The sequence below is a fragment of the Camelus bactrianus genome, unplaced genomic scaffold (assembly GCF_048773025.1).
Source record: "Camelus bactrianus isolate YW-2024 breed Bactrian camel unplaced genomic scaffold, ASM4877302v1 HiC_scaffold_26, whole genome shotgun sequence".
Taxonomy (NCBI): Eukaryota; Metazoa; Chordata; class Mammalia; order Artiodactyla; family Camelidae; genus Camelus; species Camelus bactrianus.
In genome coordinates, this window is record NW_027413940.1 from 86,814 (window position 1) to 108,068 (window position 21,255).

Here is a 21,255-nt window from a genome sequence, read left to right on the forward strand (position 1 = left end):
CTTTCCTGCTCTCAAGTGGATGGCAGAGCTCCTGGTTCCCAGCATCCTTGGGCAGCACTGCTGCTTGCTCTTCCTCCCCTGATTCATATTCAAAAAGGTTTGCAAATCTCCTCTACAGTTACAATTCAATTTCCCTTCAAGAGCACTGCAGTTCTTTAGAATATATGATTCTGTCTTGAACTCTGGGAAATTCAGTATTAGAGAAAAGAGAGTGGTTCCCATTTGCTATCTGTTTAGTCCACGTGACCAACATGAGTTGAGTCTCTGAAACTTCTTGAAAAACATGAGCCCTACTGAGCTCATTCCCACCATGGATGTGCAGATGTCTGTCATGGCAGTCAGAAGGGACAATTTCATAGGCTACTGAGGGAACTTTAATTTAAAACTTTTAGACTCTTTTACACCAAGAAGCCATTAGCTGATGTAGTGGTTCAGTAAATGTCTTCAATGAATTTCTGGACATGGCCACAAATCCCTGTACCTGCTTCACTCCCCTTCAATTATCCCATTAACTGATGAGGAAGGACATAAGCCTGAGATAAAACCACCCTTCTCATAACTTCCTCTGTCACATCATGCAGCAAACACACCTGCTAACTTCAAAGTACAATAAATGTAACACAATATTTTCCTATGTTTAATGTAATAAACAATTATTTTTGAACATTCACTTCAGATACTCATTTTTGGCAAAGGATTTAAGCTTTTCCATATTCATACCAAACACCTCCAGTTCGTTCCCAGCAATTGGTTTTATTGTACTGCGGTGTATATGCCAGCTAGAGCAGAAAAATTCCTGGTAGGAAAAATTTCCTGTGGGCTGTGTTCTGGTGATTGCATTTGCTCCACAGGCCTAAGACTCAGACTCCCTCTGAGCAGAGCAGGATGGGGCAGGCAGGGAGAGGAAGCTGGGCCCCAGGCCCATGCCTGGAGTCCTACCAACAGGTAGTTATGTGACGTACGAGAGAAGGGAACATGCCAAGCATGGCAGGTGGGAGTCTGTAATTTGTTTTGGCTGTAAAGACAAAGCCACTCAGACATACTGTCAGTTTCCTGGCTCCATGTATTTTACATAAACCATCGTAGATACACAGGAGAGAAAATACACAGTGGCCTGTAAAACACAGTACTTGGATGTGGCAATTCCTAGTTGTGAAGATACAGCCAGGAAAAAGCTTAGAGCACTTTCAAGGACTTGATTTAATAGACACAAAATATATAGATTCCACTAACTACCATAACAGCCTTGTACTTAACATATTTTAAGCCAGATAATTCTAAAGAATATTCCATATTTAACATTAGGAAGAATTATATAATTGGATCAGGGACCATTTGACAATGCACTAGCATGGAAAAAATGCAAAGCTAAATTATGTAGGTTTTAATGTGCAGCTTATGTTACATGCAATTGCTCTCCTTAAAGTAAGTGTTTTATACATGTAATTAATTTTAACTTAAAAAGAACATAAAACAATGAAAACAGGCTCCACAACCAAGAGACACTTCTCTTCATTTCTCTGTATTGTTTTATTTCATCTGAACAAGATCAATTACATCCACAATATCAGGGCCCGTAACTCAGCTCAGTGTTAGAGTGAGATTTAACCTTGGCAAAACAGCACCTTGACTCAGCTCCCTCTGCTGTAAGAAGCAAAGGTCAGAGCCATCCAGTTATTTCAGGAGGACACCTAACTACACAGGTGGTTTCCTACTCAAACCCATTCCTCCCTCCTCATTCCTTGCTGCTGGAGGCCGGTTTAGGTACTTACCTCTTGGGGCCAGGTGATGAGATGTGGTCCCCTCACCAGCAACAGGAGAGAATCTTGACTCATCAAAATGTACCAAAGTAATTTTGTTCCCCTCTAGGGCCCACACTGGGCACGGACAGACAGGGCAAATCTGCTAGGAAGGTTTCTGAGGAAGAGAGTCTTAATTCTAAAACTCTGAAAGTAAATACACCAAGAGTCAGTACAGGAACTCGGGCAGCCACCCTGGGGCCTGAGGGGAACCAGCACAAGAGGCCAAACAAGTGAATTAGGCTGGGTTCTCACCTCCATCTCTCAGCTGCTCAAGTAACCAGCCCTGAGTGGCCTGACCCTGGCATCCTGTTTTGTGGGATAATAAGCCCTCTTTGGTTTTGGACATTTTGGTTGAACCTTCTGTTATTTGCCCAAAAAGCACTCCAACTCATACAAAGAGCTTTAGCGGGAATTAAAAACTCCCCAGAGAAGAATATCCTGGGTTTAAAATCTAAGCAACCCAGAATCCACAGGGCTCTTCTCTCAGTCCCAGTTACTCACCATCAAAAATTGATGGCCCTCAGGTTCAGCTCAGGGAAAATTAAAAATAACTTGTTCCATGAACCTCTCCATTAGATCTCAGTCTTCAATTATTCCATGTCTTATTGGCCACTAAAGGAAGAGAAAACAAACTATGTCAAGCTTCAGTCCATGTCAGTAAAAGCAACAGTTTTAAAAGCACTGGCCCAGAAGAGACTGAGTTATTAGAGAAAACAGGTCCTTTGCACTGGGTGAATGTTAATTTATGTAAAGAAATAACAGACACTTTACCAGAAATATTAAGTTATATTATCATTTATATTCTACTTCACATCTCTAAGTACAAAGTATCATCTTAACAGTGGAGTAACAGATGGAAAAGTACAGCTAATCTGCCATACCATTCCATTTGGAGTTTGGAGGTTTTTAGAACAAATACCTAGTTAAACAATTTTAGTGCTTCTTTTTAATTAATCAATCTACAGCTCTTCTACATCTGACAGGTTAGTGAGTCAACCTGCAATTTTCCACAGAAGCAGGTCTTGCTCTCACATGAAGCCCAGCATTCCCAGAGTCAATCCTGCATTCCGGGGTTTTGTAAATTCACTTGATTCCCCACATGAAAAATACCTTGTTCAACTAACACAACACTGTAAATCAACTATACTTCAATTTTGAAAAATACCCCATACAAAACCAACAACAACAAAACCTGTTTTCCAACACAAGAATAAAATACACAGCTCACAAGTACAATTGCTATGAAATCTACCATTTTCCATGATTCATCCTACTGCTCTGTTCTTGGTGATACACTTACAGAAGCAAATCCCGGTGGGGAGTTTACCTTTGTGGCATACGTGGGTTTATCTATGGCTTCATCCCCTATGAAAAAGTCCAGGTCATCAACTCCCCTCAGCACCCTCCTTTGGGCTTGGTCAACCACCTTTGCTGACTCTCTGATGGCAATACCTTTGGGAGAACAGCACAAAGATTTCTGTCAGAATCCATACTCATTTCAAGGATCAAGGAAGCATAATATAACCCTGTGTATGTACAAGTAAATTTTCAATGCCAGGGTCTTATTAGGAGTTGAGTGTGTTCACAGAAAAGACGCTATCACAGAGCACATAAAGTAATACAGAAACCTTTCTTATGTTCTGGTATTATTTTTAGTGCGGCACAAAGGAGCCTAGCTGGTCTGCTTTTAATACTGACAAAAGATGAATTACTAAATTTTTCAGTTTCATCTGAAAAAACATCCCTCATGATAGTGAAGTGAAAAGCACATATCAATCGGTTCCAAATTTTAGAATACAATGTAGAAGGACACAAAATTAAAAATATAATGTGAAAGAAGAAAATAAACTGAAAAATGCTCATACACTGTCAAGTCATTTTAATAAAACTGTGTCAAAAAAAAATAAAAATATATTTTTATTCTTGTTACAAAATCACTAAAAGAAAAAACAGGTTGCTGACTAATATCTGACAAGAAAAATTCAATAATCAAACAACTGTATTACGTAAAAATATTAATGGCTTTATGATATATTATTTTAATAACAGTTTAACCACGATATTTAGGAATATACTTATAGTTAATAATCATATGAAACTTCACTGTAGAATTTAACATCTAATGAAATGTGGAAAGCTTCATGAAGATTCAATTTTCCAGTTAAATTCCTAACCCCTGGTCACACTTTGCTTTCCCATAAACTCATCTTCATCAAATTTATTCCAAAACAAATGAGTAAACATATACAACCATTTTTAAAAGTAGAGTATTTGTAGTTCCCAATTTATTAGAAATGAAGAATAACAGCAAAGCTAAGGGAGTGAATTTTAACCCTTGCCCTCAGAAAGGCATCTTGAAATAATAGCTTGAAAAGGTAGGAAAAAAAAAAGAGGTACAGGACAGAAATCACTTTGCTCACCTCCTCTTCTGACTCCATCTCACTGCCGCACTTGGTCCAGAAGCTTTCAACTTACAGAAGGTGACACAAATCCAAAGCGCAGGATTTCTGCAGGACTAAGGCAGCAGGCGTGACGTGGACGTGCTGGGGGCGGAGCCCAGAGGAAGCATCCGGGGCAGAAGCAGCGGTCGTGCCAGGACCACGAGGCCGAGAGTGGGGCTGGGGAGGTCTGGAGGGCCGGGACGAACTGCGGCAACTGCAGCCACAAACACACCGGTCCCCGAACACAGACCCCGCCACGGACGGCGCACTGACGGGCACCGCGCAGCCACCTGTGCACACGCAGCACGTCAGAGGGCCCTGGCGGGACGGCCCGCAGCCGACACCAAACGCCTCGCGCGGCCGCGGCGCTGCTGCCGGGCCGGCGGGAGCCCCTGCAGCCGTCTCCCCGCACCTCGCGCCCCGCTCCGCCCTGGGCGGCGGCGGCAGCGGCGGGAACCGGGGCGAGCGGGCGGCGGGCTCCGGGGAGAGCCGCAGACGCCCGGGCGGAGGCCGCGCTCCCTCCAGGGCGCCCTGGCTGCAGGGACCGGCTCTCGCTCCTCGCCCCGCGTCGGAGCGGCCGCCGGCTCTGGGACTGACCGGCCACGTCTCCCTGGGCCCCGACTTGCCCTCGCCCCCGCGCCCCGGCGGGGTGGCGGCCTCCGCAGGGGCCGCGGCAGCGAGAGCCCGCCTCTGGGATGAGGTCCAAGCCCCCCTAGGACGCGGACCTAGGACCGCGAGGGCTTCAAGAAGCGGGCGGCGTCCCTGTGCTTCCGGAGCGAGCAGGAGGACGAGGTGCTGCAGGTGGGCAGGCGTCGGTCCCGGACCAGTGGACTGGCCCAGGAGGAGGACTGGAGCCCCAGGAGGAGCCTGCCGGTGCTGCCGTGAGGGAGGCTTACCAAGAGGCTGGAGTCAAAGGAAAGTCAGGCAGACTCCTGGGCATATATGAGAACCAAGACAGAAAGCACAGGACATATGTCTATGTCCTTACTGTCACTGAAATATTAGAAGACTGGGAAGATTCTGTTAATACAGGAAGGGAGATAGAGTGGTTCAAAGTAAAGGATGCCATCAAGTTCTCCAGTGTCATAAGCCTGTACATGCAGAGTATCTGGAAAAATTAAAGCTGGGTTGCTCGCCAACCAGTGGAAATTCCACAGTCCCTTCCCTTCCAGAGAGTAACACCTTGTTTGTAGCTGCTGCACAGCGAACTTCTGGGCTGCCATCCAGCATAAGATAGACAGGGTTGGAAGGACCTCTTCCACCATGTGCAATCTCATGGGCAGAGGCTTCTTTATTTTCCTTGACAAATATCTGAAGGACGCTTACAAACTGAATTTGCCATGCGGGATTTTTTTTTAACAATCTGCTTGATTTTTATGTGCTTTCAAATCTTCTTTAAAAAGAAAAAAGATAGTGTAAAATATTTTAATAAGCCAAAGCCATGTGGATTTTTTTTTTTTTAGATGCCTTAAATGTGCTCTTCCACCCAGCCCACCCACCTTGTTATTTTGGTTGGCATTTTCACTTTTTCCCCAGTATTTTTTTATCCATTTGATGTCAGTCTGTGGTTTTTGTCAGATCAACATACTTGTGGGTATATTATCCCGGTGAATTGTCTTCTCATTCACAATATTAACATATTCAATGAATCCATTTGTCAACTCGTTTATCTCAATTTTCACAACTGGTACTATGTCACTAGCTACCTGATATGGCCAATTCCCCTGTAACTCAATAGTCCTTTAATACAGAGTTTAACTCTATGTAGCTGGTGAGTTTTAGGCAGTTACTGTAAGCAAAATGCATGTAGCAGATATCTTATCATGGAACCTGTATTCATGGAATTGAAATAGGGTGCTCAGTTGCCAATTCCCTTTATTCATAATCTCTCTTTACACAGAACACACAAGAACCATATTTCCCTCAATGTAAATTGCTGCTTTTAAATATATATTTTCAGTTTAAATTTAGTGACATCTCTTCAGTTAAACTTGCTGGTTACCAGTAAACACCTTAAATAGCAGTCAGTGGTGACTGCATCAGAATTGAGTAAAATGGCCTTCTTGTTCACCTGTTACAGACCTAGGTTTTTAGGGTGCCTCAGAATGTCTCATCTTTTATCGGTTGTCAGCAGGTAGGTACTATTTATCATGTAACTAATTACTGGGACACTGGAATGTACCTAAGAATTATTTTGTCTTATTTTTATATTCACATAAATCCAAGAATCCCATCTAAAACACATAAATACCTAATCTGAAATGCCTGTACTTCCTCAACCAAGTCAGAGATGAGATGGGGCATGTAAAAGATGGTTCTCTATGTAGATATTAGCTTTTTGTAAAGATCATAACTGTTGAGTATAAAGTAGGAATAAGCATAGTTAGACATTTTTTGTACAAATTGTTAACCTTTAAAAATATAATTGCTGCTGAAAATAGTGCTGTTATAAGGAAAATCAGTGCCACCATTTTAAAACTGGGCTCTTGTGCCATAAAAGCAGCTGAGCTAAATATGAGTATTAGTTCACAAATTAAGGCTGCCAAAGGAATAAGACAGAAAAACTTTAATCCACTGACATTTCATTCTAAGTTATGTAGTGTGATCAGACATGATCTTCCAGAATTTTTATATTTTTCTTTGTACAGAGGTTATGTTTTCTGGGTGTTTTTTTTTTTTAAAGGAAATACTTAAAAATCCCACAGATTGACACTTGTTATCAATCTTCAGTGGACTAAGTTTTTCCTCAGTAATCTCTGAAGTTTCTTTAAATTATATACTTAACACAGAAGATAAATTGATTGTTTTTGTACATAACACTGTGTCCACCTGAAATGTCACAAGTACTGGGGGGCCTGGGTATGTTGTACATTGATATTCTTAAAGGTAATAATGCATGAATTTCTTTTATAAACTCTTGGACTATGTATTTGATGTGTAAAATATGTACAGTATTAATGTCAACCATTTCTTAAAGGTGAGCCTATAAATATTGTTGTATCATTTTCTTTGGTCAGTAACATTTGGACCAAGTAGTGCCAATTGGGTCAGGATTTTCTTCAGTGCCATTTAGCAAAACATCTGTCTTTGGTCTATGCAACTAGGAAAATTTTGTATAATGCATCAGAATACTTCAGAGTTGTCACACTTTAAATTTCACATGAGGGGTTCTTCACTATTCTTGAACTCAGCCCACTGAAGCTAGAGGAAAGGCCCTGAGGATATTTATTTCTGTTAAGAGAAAAAAGCCTACATTTGCAGGCTCAACAATTGAATCTACTACAGATAAAAAATAGTGTCTACTCTCTCAGTCCCTCAAAGTTTATAGAGTGTTGGGACTTCCATTTGTGCTGCTTTCTGTTGGGTAGTTGGATAAAACTGGGCAGCTAAAATTTTCAGTCCCATGTGCCTACTAAATTAAAAAAAAGTTTGTAAATTGACTTGCAGACACAAAGTAGCAAGTATCCTACATGTTTGATTTTGAGTTTTCTTAATTTCTTCCTTTTTTTTTGGTAAACAGGTGAAATTTTCCAACTAGGCACTTGCCATTCAATTTTCTGTCGATCCCATAGTTGTATAAAGTAGCAAAACTGAAGGGGGGAATGATTGTTGTATACACTTTAAAATTGCTTTGTATGGTCTCATTTGAGATAACTGGTGTAAGAATCTTGATGTTTTATATATTTGGAAATATCAAATTAAAAAATTGAAATTAAAAAAAAATCCTCCCACAGTCTGTCAGTGCAAGTTCCAGTCTATCAGTGCAAGTTCCAGACTCCATCCTCTGTGCAAGATCAAACTTAATTATGCATGGATTTAGCATTAAACTGCCAACAGAACATGAAAGACTATCAAGAGACAAAGGCAAAAAGGTTCTTCAATTCATGACTTTACTCAAGTTCACCAAGAATTTGAGGGCAATATTTCTACTCAAAAGAAAAAAATCACCACCCTAAAGAAAAAGTGCTAATTTAGTGAGAATGAAACTACCATGCTCAAAAATTTAAATGATAACAAAGTAAATCTCATCTTTCCCAAAAGGTAGATACAAGTACTCTGACCCCAAATCATAGTAGACCTGTGTTTTCATGCCCCTTAGAAATAACAACAACAAAGCACATACATTCTGTTAACTGTTATGTGGAAGCACCTAAACTCATGAAAGTGAATAAGGGTATATAGAGCTTATACCCAAAATCTTTTGTTGACACTTATGAAATGCAAGCTGTGGACCAAAGAGCCCTTGTGAACATGATGGAGAACCAAGTCTAGGAAAGCAGCTGTAATGAGTATCTCCAAATACTTATGGAGTATACATATGACTTATCATAAAATGAAGACTTCAGTCACCAGCAGCTGTCTCCAACACACTTCAGCTTACACAGGACCCTGACTCAGGTGTACACAGAAAACACAAGAAATGTGCAGAAGACACTAAGATGGAAGGGAAAATAAATATATCAGGTAACAGGACCAACACCTAAAAAGTGCAAGTGGTTACATACACATGGCATCTCCATGCACTGCAACAGCATGAGGCCATGAAAAATGGTAAAGAAGTTCTTCTTATGAATCCAGAAGGTTCACTAAAATGCAGTGTTATGAGAAAAAAAACAGGATATGGTGTATGCAGTATGCCACCACCTGGGTAACAACGCATCTGTGTATGTCTTGCTGGTATCTGTAAAGTTACCTCAGAAGGAAGCACAGTAACCAGAAGCACTGTTGCCATCTAAGAGGGGAAGTGGGTGGGAGAAAGTTAATTTCACTGTAACTTCTTTTTATATCACTCAATTTGTATGTCACATGAATGTATTACCTATTCAAAGTTAATTAAATTTGGACTTCTGCTTCTGGAAAGATGGATAAACATACTTTTCCCTGTTCTTCCCACTAAGCATGGCTAGACTCCCTAGGCTTTATATTTGAAAGAAACAAAAACATGCTGAGAGGTGAAGAGAATGTGGCAGACTGGCCAGGGATCAGGACCTGAGGAACTACACAGTGGTGACTTCCTGAGTTTTCTTTTTGTCTCATGCATCCCACACTAGGTGCCAGGGAAGCCAACAACCCAGAAACGCCAATGGGAGCAAATAAAAAATGTCCCCAGAAAGCCTGCTCTCTCCAGCCAAAGGAGATGAAGGGACAGTGGAAACACAGAAAACTTACACAGTTACTGCCTGACTCCAGCCAAACATTACAGGAAAACAAGCCCCCACCTGCAATGTAGACACCACATGCGGAACGAGGACCTCCATCCCCCTCACTGCCTCCATGTTGGGGTTATGACAGGAGGCCCAGTGGAACATCAGGAATTCCACCAATGACAGTAGGGCACCCCTTGCCATCCCAGCCAGAAGGTACCTGCAGTGGCCTTGGGGGGAAGCCCCAACTCTGGTCCACAATCAGCAGTAACATGGAGCCCCTCCCCAGATGAGTGTCAGCAAAGGCCAAGATTAAAATCTGAGCTTCAAATCCTAACTGGCATTATCCCCTTCTCCCTGCTGGAGCATTAACAGAAATGACTTACTAAAGCATAATATTTAAATAAGATCTGGAACCTCATAATATAATAACCAAAATGTCCAGCACTGAATAACAAAAATTCTCTCAACATAGAAAGAACCAGGAACATCTCAAGTGAAAGGAGAAAAGATAATCAATAGATAAGAACACTGGCATGACACAGGTAACAGTTACCAAACAAGACTTTAAAAGCCATCACAGAATGCTTCAGTGAGCAACTACAAACACACCTGAAACAAATGAAAGACAAACAAACAAACAAAAAAGTCAGCAAAGAAACACAAAATCACAGCAAATGTAAAAGGCCACATGGAAATTTTAGAACCAAATAACCTAATACCTGAAATAAAAATCTCAATACATGGACTCAACAGCAGAAAAGAACAGATGAATCACTGAACTTGAAGACACGACAATAGAAATTACCCAAACTGAAAAACAAAGAGAAAATAGACTGAAAAATGAACAGGGCCTCAGGGACAGATGGGCGCAATATCAATGAATATGACATTTATGCATTCTGAGTCCCAGAGAGGATAAAGCAGTAGGGCTAGAAAAGTATTCAAAGAAATAATGACTAAAATTTTGCCAAATTTGTCATGAATGAATGAATGAATAAATAAATAAATAAATATAAATAAATAATCAAACCTAAATATTTAAGACTGAACAAATTCCAAACAGGATCTTAACCCAAAGAAATCCACTCTGACATATTATAGTTAAACACTTAAAAACTAAAGACCAAAGAAAAAATTCTGAATGCCTCCAGCAAATTTCTCATCAGAAATCAGGGAGCCGAAAAGGAAGTTACATTTTTCAAGTGTTGAGAGAACTGCCCACTCAGAATTCTATATTCAGCAAAAATATCCTTCAAAAATGAAGAGCAAATCAACTAAATATTATCTATAAAATAGATAAACAACAAGGTCCTCCTGTACAGCATGGGAATTCAGTACCTCATAATGGCCTATATATATAAAGTTGAATCACTCTGTGGTACACCAGAAAGTAACAACATTGTAGATGGACTGTACTTCAATAAAAGAAAATGTTTTTACTTTAAGTATGTATTTTTAACTGAAGTATAGTCAGCTTACAATGTTGTGTTAATAAAAAAAACTTTTTAAATAGCAAAATAAGGCATTCTCAGATGAACAAAACTAACAGAATTTGTCAACCAACATATCTACTCTAAAAGAATGGACAAAACAAAGAGAAAATGATAAAAGAAGGAATCCTGGAACATCAGGAAGGAAGAAAGAACAATAAAAATAGTACAAATATGGACAATTACACTTTCTTACTCCTTTGTGTTTGCTAAATTTTGTTTGGTAGTTGAAGCAATAATTATAGTGCTGATGCACTTCTCAGTGTGTGAAGAGGAAACATACAAGACTATCATAACAAACTGGTAAGTGTTGACACCAGCAGACTAAGAAAAGTTATGTGTATATGATGTAATGGTTACAGTAACCACTTAAAAAGATACACAAATAGCTGTAGCACAGGGAACTATATTCAATATCTTGTAGTAGCCTATAATGAAAAAGATATGAAAATGAATAAATCTGTATGACTGAACTACTATGCTGTTCACCAGAAACTGATACAACATTGTAAACTGACTCAACTTCAATTTAAAAAAAAAATGATACACAAAGAGAAGCACTCAAAAACACCACAGATAAGTCAAAATTAAGTTCTAAAACATTTTCAGGGAATCCACAAGAAGTCACGTAAAGCAAAACAGAGAAGTGAAAAGCAGAACAAACAGAAAAAGGACCAATCAATAACCACAGTAAATCTAAGTGGTCTAAACACACCAGTTAAATAACAGTCAATTTAAAAAAAAAAATGACTGAGCTCTATGTTGTCTATAAGAAACACTTCAATTTAACAGTATACAAACATACTTGTTTTACTACACTTCAGTTTATTGAGTTTTACAAATTGAAGGTTAGTGGCAATTCAGAATCAAGCAAGTCTATCAGCATCACTTTTCCAACAGCATTTGCTCACTTTGTGTCTCTGGGTCACCATTTGGTAATTCTCACACCACTTCAAACTGCTTTATTATTATTAATTTGTTTATGGAGATCTGTGATCAGAGATCTTTGATGTAACTACCATGACTCACTGAAGGCTCAGGTAATGGTTAGCATTTTTTAGCAATAAAATATTTTTAAATTAAGGTATATACATTGTTGTTTTAGACATAATGCTATTGCACACTTAACAGACTACAGCACAGTATACACATAACTTTCAAATGGACTGGGAAACCAAAATTTCATATGACTGGCTTTTTTTTGTGATATTTGCTTTATTACAGTGGTCTGGAACCAAAACCACCACATCTCCAAGGTATGCCTATATGTAGGTTAAAACTAGACAGATGAAAAAAGATATTCCACATAAACATTAATCAAAGAAAGTATGAGTGGACACATTGCTATCAGAAAAAGTAAAATTTATAGCAAAGAAAATTACCACTAACAGAGAGGGATACTAAATAATGATCAAAAGTCAATCCATCAAGAAGACATAGCAATTCTAAATGTGCATGTACCAAAGAAGTGTGCTGCACGATACATGAAGCAAAAACCGAAAGGAGAAGTAGAAGAGTGCACAGTTACAGCTGCAGACTTCAATCCCTTCTCTCAGCAACTGATGGCACAAGTAGAGGGGAACTCAGCAAGGATACAGGACTCAACAATACTATCAACCTGCAGGGTCTAACCAACACGAAGAGAGTACTCCGCCCAGCAGGAGCAGAACGCACATTGTTTTCAAGTGCACAGGGGACCAAAGTAAACTTAATACTGATCATAATACAAACCTCAAAAATTTAAAAGAACTGAAACCATACAGACAATGCTTTCTGACTACAATGGAATTAAACCAGAAATCAGCAAGAGATGGGTAACGAGAAAATACCCCCAAACACTTGGAAACTAAACAACATGGTTCTAAATAATCTATGGATCAAAGAGGAAGGCTCAGGGAAACTAAAAACTATATGAACAGGATGAAAATAGAAAATACAAAATATTAAAATGTGTGGAACATAACTAAAGCAGTGCCAAAAGGAAAAATTTTAGAAAAGAGAAAAAGTCTCAAATCAATAATCTATGTTCTCACCTTAATAACCTAGAAGAAGATAAAAGTAAACCCAAAGCAAGCAAATGAAAGGAAATAAAAAGAGGAAATTAATGAAATGCAAAACAAAAAATAGAGAAAAATCAATGAATCAAGAAGACAATTCATCAAAAGTTAAAACTTTTGCTCAGCAAATGACCCTGGGAAGAAGGTGAAAAGGCAAGCTATGTGATAGGAGAAATTACACACATCTGACAAAGGACTCATATCTAGTATATACCAAGAATCCTCAAAATAACAAAATTATAGAGATGGAAACAGATGAGTGGTTGTCAGAGGTCAGGAATGGTGGAGGGGAGGGGGAGTGTGTAATTATAAAGAAATAGCGTAGGAAAGATCTTTGCGATTATGAGACAGTTCTGTATCTTGACTGTAGTGGTGATTACAGAAATCCACACATGGGATGAAATAACGGAGAACTGCACTTACATTGTACCAATGTCAAACCTTTGGTTATGATGTTGTACTATAGTTGTGTAAGATGTAACCTTTGGAGGAAACAGAAAGAAGAGTAAATAGAACTTTCTAAACTCTCTTTACAACTCCCTGTGGCTCTAAAGTTGTTTCAAAATAAAATATTTTAAAGACAAAAAATAATTTTAAATGATTTAAACAAATTAAAAATTAAAACACCTCAGTTAGCTGTAATGATGAATCAAAACTAATGAGATTAAACTCAATAAAGAACAATGTAAACATTTTGAAGATTTTTTTTTTTAAAATAGAATGTGTGTAACCAGAAAAGACATGTTATTCTCCAAGTGCTAAAAAGTCATCTGAGGGCAATCTAAGGAAGATTATTAGGGACCATGTATCTAAGGAAGATTTCATCTAAAGATTTAGATATAAATTCTGGATCTTAAGAACACCTGCTACAGCAGTTGACAATAGTAATTTTTAAAATAAAAATATCCAATATGTTTCCCAAAATAATGTCATATATTTTACTAAACCTTTACAGAATAAATAATTCCTATCTTATATAAACTGTTTCAAAGAATAGAAAAAGAAAGCTAAAAAATTAATTTTACAAAGCCAGTAAAATTCTGATATACAAACTGGATTAAACTAGTACAAGAAAGGAAAATTATCTCACTTTTGAATATTGATACAAAAATGCCAAATATATGCAAATACAATTTAGCATGTACTTGATATTTCATAACCAATTAGGGTTTACCTCAAGAATGAAATAAAAGACTGTTCAATATTTGAAAATGTATCAATGTAACTCACCGTGTTAGGAGCTTAATTATAAAAGCTATATAATCATCTTTGCTGATATACAAAAAGCCTTAAATGTCAACATCTATTGATAATAAATTTTTTTTAAAAAAAACCTCTTGGTAAACTAGGAATGCAAAGGCACTGTATTAACCTGTAAAAGCATTTCTACAAAAACCTATAGTAATCACCAGTGAAACACTAAAATCATTATTTTTTAAGTCAGAAATACAAAAGTGCCTGCTACTCCCAAGTTCTAGCAAGTGCCGCCAGGCAAAAAAAAAAAAAAAAAAAAAAAAAAAAAAGTATTGGCATGAAAAGAAACACGATAACCATTATCTGCAGTACATCTTGGATGATTTTAATAGATATTGTTCAAAAAAAATTTACAGAGAGCACATAAAAAATAAGTACAGTAAAAAATGTCCAGCCTCATTAGTCATTAGGGAAATGAAAATAAAAATCACAATGAGATACAACTTCACACCTGCTAGGATGGCTAAAATGAAAAAAAAAGGGCAATAACAACTTTTGGAAGGATGTGGAAAAGTTGGAACCTTCAGCTTTGCTGGTGTGAATATTAAATGGTGTACCCACTCTAAATAACAGCTTGACAGTTCCTCAAAATGTAAACAAAGAGTTATTCTGTGTGTAACAATTGCATTCCTAGGCATATATCCAAAAGAATAAATACATATGTCTACACACACACTATACACGAATGTTTATAGTAACCAAAAGTGAAAACAACTCAAAAAGCTATCAGTTGATGAATGGGCAAAAGCAAAATTGAATACATATATACAATAGAATTTTTTTTTTACCAATTAAAAGGAATAGAGTACTGATATATACTACAATATAAATGAACCTTGAAAACATTATGATAATGGAAACAGCCTCCAATTGTAGGGGTCAGTTTATATGAAAACGACCAGAATGGCCTAATCTATTGAGACAGAAAATATGTTAGTCTTACCAGGAGCTGAGGGGGTGGGGTGCTAGAAATAACCACTAATAGCTATGGAATCCTATTATTCTAAAGTTTAATAGCTTTCATGACTGAATAATGTTGGGAATATACTAGGAACCACTAAATTGCACATTTATGGGGGTTAATTTTATCATATGAGAATTATATTTCAATAAAGTTGTTATTAAAAATAAGTTATGTATGGAGTACATAAAAATGAAAAATTAAGTTTATTAAAATAAAGCCATGTATCACTTTGGCTAATGGAATCTTTATGAATTTTAAAAAATTAGAAATCTAGAAAGAATGATCAATATGTTTCTCTAAAGAAGAAACACTGAATTACATAACACTGTAAGCTTGAAATATAATAACCCAAACTATGTATGCAAAATGAAAAAACAGATCATCAGTGAATTTGAATCCTACTTACATAGCAGCTATTATATGCCAGATACTTAATCTAAGTAATCCATACATATTGACATATTTGATCTTATAACAAACCAATGACAAGAGACTACTACAATTCTCCCATTTTAGAGCGGGGGATACTGAGAAGTCAAGTCATCTTCTTAGATTCACTTGGCCCCTAGTTAGCAGAGCTAGGCTCAGACACCAGTAGGTTTCCTCCAGAGGCCGGGCTTTTAAGCCCCTACACACACTGCTGACCTTGTCAATCATGAACTGAAATAGGAATAAAGACAGGAAAGGAGAACAAAGAAGCAAGCAGAGAGAAAAATGCCCAAATCAAAGGAGGTCAAATATCCTGATAGGGCTGAAGACGAGAGGCTAGAAATACAGTGGAAATGAATGGGTAAAGGGGAGAAAAGTTGACAGATCTCCTGAGGTCAGGAAACAACAGCCTGTAAACTAGAGTCAAAAGTGGTGTCTTCACTGTCTCAGCAGCAGAGAATGAGGATGACCAGGAGGGGATGGTGCACCTGTCTTCTTAAGCTGTGATTTGCACATTTTCAGTATCTCTTACTATAGGTGTTATTTAAAGGTTTTTGTTCATATATTTGGTAATGATTAGGATGTACCCTCTAAGAATTGTTTATTATCTTTTCCAGTTTTTAAGTATTGAATTTACTATTTTTCATGTTTGTTCTTCAATTTTACTTTTAATGTATTCCTCATCTTTTAATTTTTGTGTAGAACATTTTTGATTGGGATTTTTTTCATTCTTTATGTCAACTTTATGATTAGAAAACCCTTTTTCATTCTAATTTAATACATTTCCCAATACATTTCACTCATTCCCTTATTGTTGTAACAATTCCATCAAACCTTTTAACATTTCCTTTCAAATTTATTTTAAGGAAGTAAGTATCCATCTTTACTTCTTTTTCTAAACTGTAACTAATTGTGTCAGCATCATTTGTTTAAGAAAACTTTCCCTCATCTGTTATTTTTATCCCTGTATCTTTAAAATATTGTAGTATTCAGGGACTTAGCAATATCCACAAAGCATGGCTCCAAAAATCTTCTCTATTGTGTTTCTGAATTTACCTGTATTCACAACATGTGCATTTCTGTTAAAAATGGCTTCCCTCCAACTGATAGACACAGATTGATGGCAATCAAGGAAAAAAATTATTATGGGGCTGTTGAATCTAGGTCTCGAATGATGAAAATATTCTCTCCATCAAGAAAGTCAAAGAGAGGGTGAAGAGGAGGAGGGGCTGAAGAGAAAGGGAAACATCCTGTGTGTTCTGGCTTCCGTATTATTTAGCTCAAGAAGAATACATTCTTAATAACTATCAAACAAAATAAAATTTCTCAATGTCATATTATAGAAGATTATGCATATCATGTTTCTGCAGCTCCCAGGGGGAGCTTTTGTGGACTTACAGGAAAAGCCTCATGACCTGGACAATGGGAGAAGATCTGGGGCTTAGACCCTAACAAAGACATAACCGTGTAACACTACTGTGTGATAACACCCCCAACACCACCGTAGGCTATCATGAAAAACAGGGTTCCTGGGCGAGCACTTAGGCAGTAGAACAGAGATTCCAAACAGAAAGGCCAGAGCCATCCCTCCAGTTAACACCAAGACAGGTAGTGGACACATAGCCGGGTATCATAAGGAAGAGGTCAAACTTCTGCAGATACCAATTCAGGATGATTCAAGTTAAAAATATTTTGAAAAATCTCACAAGCCAAAAAGAATTCTCGATGACCTGAAGTGTAACAGTAAGATAACCAGTGTGTGTAAGATAGACAAGCACACAGGGATGCAAGTATGAGAAAGCTTTTTCACAAGCAGAACAGCTCAGGGGACCACATCAGAACAAAGATGAGCCCCTTTGCTGGATGAGAATAAATGGAAACGATCATCCAAACACAAAGTATATCTGATATTTGTAATTACATTTATATATTCTTTTATCCCAAACTGCATACATGTTTTTAAAGTCTATTTTCAAATAATCTTTTAAAAATAACCCTTAAAACCTGAAATAAACAAGTTTTCCACCGTTTTCCTATATGGCTATCTAGAAAGCACAGCCCTTCGCTATCTGCTATAATCAAGATCCCTTCACCCAGTGAAGTGAAAATTATCCAAGAATATAACCTTGAGAATGTTTATTAAAGTATCTTAAATTGCTATCTGTGTCATTCTGCAACAGGAAATCCCTTTAATTTAGATATTGTCTCAATCAGAATATTGTGTGATCACTTCTAACTTATATATCTTTCCATGTTTTTTTCTCTTTCTTCTAAGTGGAAGCAGAATCTTCCAGACTCAACTTTACAATCACCATTCCAGACAGCATTTCTGAATAAGTCATATTTTAATATTGCCTCCCCACTTTGAATAAAGCATGGATCTTTTCACTACATTTAAAGTAAAACTCGATAAATATTTATTGATCACTTAAATATGTCAGGCACTGTGATTAAGAATTTAAATAAATAATTAAACTTCATCCTTTAAACTATCTTTTTAAAATGCACTACTATTAGCCCCATGTTATATACAAGAAAACTGAAATATACTGATGTTAAATTAAGTTTGGGGGTCATCGACCGCTATCGGCTGAATGTGTGCCCCACCCCACAGTTCATCTGTTGAAATCCTGGTGCCTGTGGGAGGTGATTAGGTTGTGAGGGTGAAGCCCCCAGGAATGGGTCAGTGCCCTTAGAAAAGAGACCCCACAGAGATCTCTCACCCATTCCATCATTTGAGAACACAGGAGAATACTGGCTATGAGCCATAAGGTGAGGCCCTCACCCAGGACATTAACGTGCTCATACCTTGATCTTGGACTTAGCCTCAGATCTGTGAGAAAGACATTTTTGTTGTTTATGTCACTAATGTGGTAGGATTTTGTCACAGCAGCCCAGCAGAATAAGACATACGTCAAAGCAATGGCCTAAGATTGGCATCCAACCAGTCAGACTCTAGAACTGACCTGCTCTTGTGATATTACAATTACTAACCCATCTTCCTCTTTCCCAATTCTCCACTACTTTAGCGAAACATCAAAATCATCTGTTGAGTTTTTCTTTAACACAGATACATCAGTTCTACTCTTTACCTCCATCCTGATTCAGCATTTCTGATCTTTTACTCTTTGATTTTCTCAGCATTCTCCCAATCTTAAACAGATGAAGTCAAATGTGTGATTGTGATGTTTAGTCACCAGGGAGAGCTATGGCCTTAGAACCGACACTTCTTATATTCAGGGACAAAATCTTGACTTATTCAGAACCCTTATTACGTCTCTATAGTCTTGCTGCTAATAGACACTCCATAAATATTTTCTCAGTGATTAAATCTTTATAGGCCTCAACACTATTAAACAGTTGCCTCAGGGTGCTAATATCTGGAAAGTCAATAGGAAATACCTAAAATAATGTATTATACTGAGTTGATTGCTAATTTTATTTTCAAGACAACACAGAAGGGAACTGGTGGGGGGGAAAGAAAATTTGTAGTACATTTCTAAAATTTTGAAAATTATATGGCTAGTGCTAATTGACTGTAATATATTGTGTGAGAATAATAATCACAAGGTTTGACAACCTGTAGGTGATGAGCACTTTTCAGTCAGAATGTACAAGGCAGTGAACATCAGGTGTGTTTACACCGGACTCCAGCAGCTGAATTTCAGACCTGTATTTAACCATAGGCGTTTGTTACGATGTAAAAGATAAATTCTGTCTGTTACAATGTGGTCAATTGTAAATTTAAGTTTATTTTCCCATTTCATATTAGGTTTGTACTCACGGTTCTAAATTACATGGTCTCCACATATTAGTACACTTTAAATGCAGTTTTCTATGTAACATGCATTGCTTTCATATACAGTGACATTAAAGTCGTTTCCTTTCTAAGTTTGATTATGTCAGTATGCTTTTTACTTTGTAATATTGTGAAAACTATTTTCCTAGCTTTTAATGTGCTCAAAATATATGTTTATAAAATAGCAATAAAAGTAATTTAGGCAAGCTTCTAATTATTGAAGGTCACAGAAATACTATTATCTAAAAATTTATGTGATTTTCTAAAAATTATGGCAATTTCTTACTGGCTTATTTACTTAGATACTTAATCTTTCATCAATAAATAGCACAGTGAAATATAAATTAAATATATAAATTGAATTTGATAGATACATTACTCTTAACAACTTTCTTTCCTAAAGTAAAAAAATTTCATGTATCAATTCAAAGAAACACAGCAGAAAACGAAATGTACAGGAATTAAAATTCTTATTTCAAATTGGTAGCAAACAAAAAGTGAAGCAAATGCGTTATCTGGTAGAAAAGCTATCACCAGGCGGCGCAGCTGAGCCCCCAGCCAGGAGTGGCTGCGCGCTCCCGCTCGCGCGCGCCGCGCTGGGTGACTGGGAGCCAGACCGCCGCCCTTCGCGCCTGGGCTGGCCGCCGTGGGGCGCCAGCTACCGGCTGGGGTGGGGGCTGGTTTTCTCGCAGGCCATCGGGGAAGGCCGCTGGAGAAAGGGGAGGGAGGACAGGGGGTGGGAGCTGCGGGAGGGCAGCCGGAGAGCAGGGCGAGGAGGCGGTAAGGGGAGGGGAGGGGCCGCGCGGAGCTGGGTCCAGGCCGGGGGGTGCTGGCAGGGTTGGGACCGAGAGAGAAAGTAACTCCAGGACGAGACCGGAGCGCCCCGCGCCGCGGGCACAGGCGGCGTGGCTGCGCCCGAGCCTGTGCCGCCGCTCCCGATCCAACGTAAGCCCGGCGCGGGCGCCACCGTTCAGCGATGCGCACCCCTGTCCCTAACGTGGCTGCGACGCCCAGAAAGTCGCCCAGCCGGGATTCGGACCTGGGTAGGGGCGGCGGGACACGCGGTGCGGGGACATCCAGCATCAAGGCCTGGCGTGGAAGAGGGGACTGCCCGCGTGGCCAGCCCTGGCCCCGGGTAGAACCTCTCCAGGTAGGTTGGGGGTCAGGTCCTGGCACGCAGGCCTCAGTGCAGGGCCGGCGAGTGTCCGGGGTCAGAGCCTGGCTCCCGGAGCTGGGACTTTGGGCTGACTGGGCCCAGCTTGGTGTCCAAGTCAGAGAGAGAAAAGGTCTCCAGCGGGACAGATGTGCGTCCTCTGCCGCCCAACCGCGAGTCCGAATTGGAGCGGGAGGTGCTGGAGCGCTGCTGGTCGTGCCAAGCGCGCGGGATCTAGAGCCCCAGGGGGGCACCTGGGAGACGTGATCGCCCCTCGGGAACCCCGCTGCCCGCGGGCATCCCCGGATCTGGACCGCGCACCGCATACACTCGCAAACAGCCCCCTCCCCCGGAACTGGAGTGTGCTTCCCTCCCTCGTCCCCAACCCCTGACTGCAGAAAGATAAGCTTCAAATTTTCACTCCGTGTCTCATATGTGCCTGAAGGTATTTAACTGCACGAGTGAATAACAGCATTAGTTTCAATTTCTTTTTAATCCCTGCAACAATAAACTTTGAGAACAACAACAAAAGAAAACTAAAACCAAAAGTATGAAAATTCTATGTGACAATATTATTTGATGGTACATGTAATTAGTTAGATTAATTTTATTTCACTTAAGGAAACAATACTGTAAAAAATTTCTATTAACATGCATAATGAAAATACATAAAAATATCAGTCACTTTTACAGAACTATTATTCAAAGTGTTTTACATA

The 21,255-nt window shown here is 38.8% G+C and overlaps 1 protein-coding gene across 1 annotated transcript in view; it reads right to left on the reverse strand.

Moving 5' to 3' along the window:
- The window catches only part of LOC141576723 (uncharacterized), a 43,290-nt gene extending 22,428 nt beyond the window's left edge, over window positions 1–20,862 (reverse strand). Inside the window, exons 1-4 of the mRNA XM_074360142.1 lie at window positions 20,188–20,862; window positions 4,223–5,146; window positions 3,130–3,254; window positions 1,773–2,414 (exon numbers count right to left, since the gene is read on the reverse strand). Of these exons, the coding sequence (XP_074216243.1) occupies window positions 4,274–5,146; window positions 20,188–20,862 (1,548 nt within the window). The 3' untranslated portion in view covers window positions 1,773–2,414; window positions 3,130–3,254; window positions 4,223–4,273. The remainder of the gene's footprint in view (window positions 1–1,772; window positions 2,415–3,129; window positions 3,255–4,222; window positions 5,147–20,187) is intronic.
- Between the last annotated feature and the right edge of the window lie 393 nt (window positions 20,863–21,255).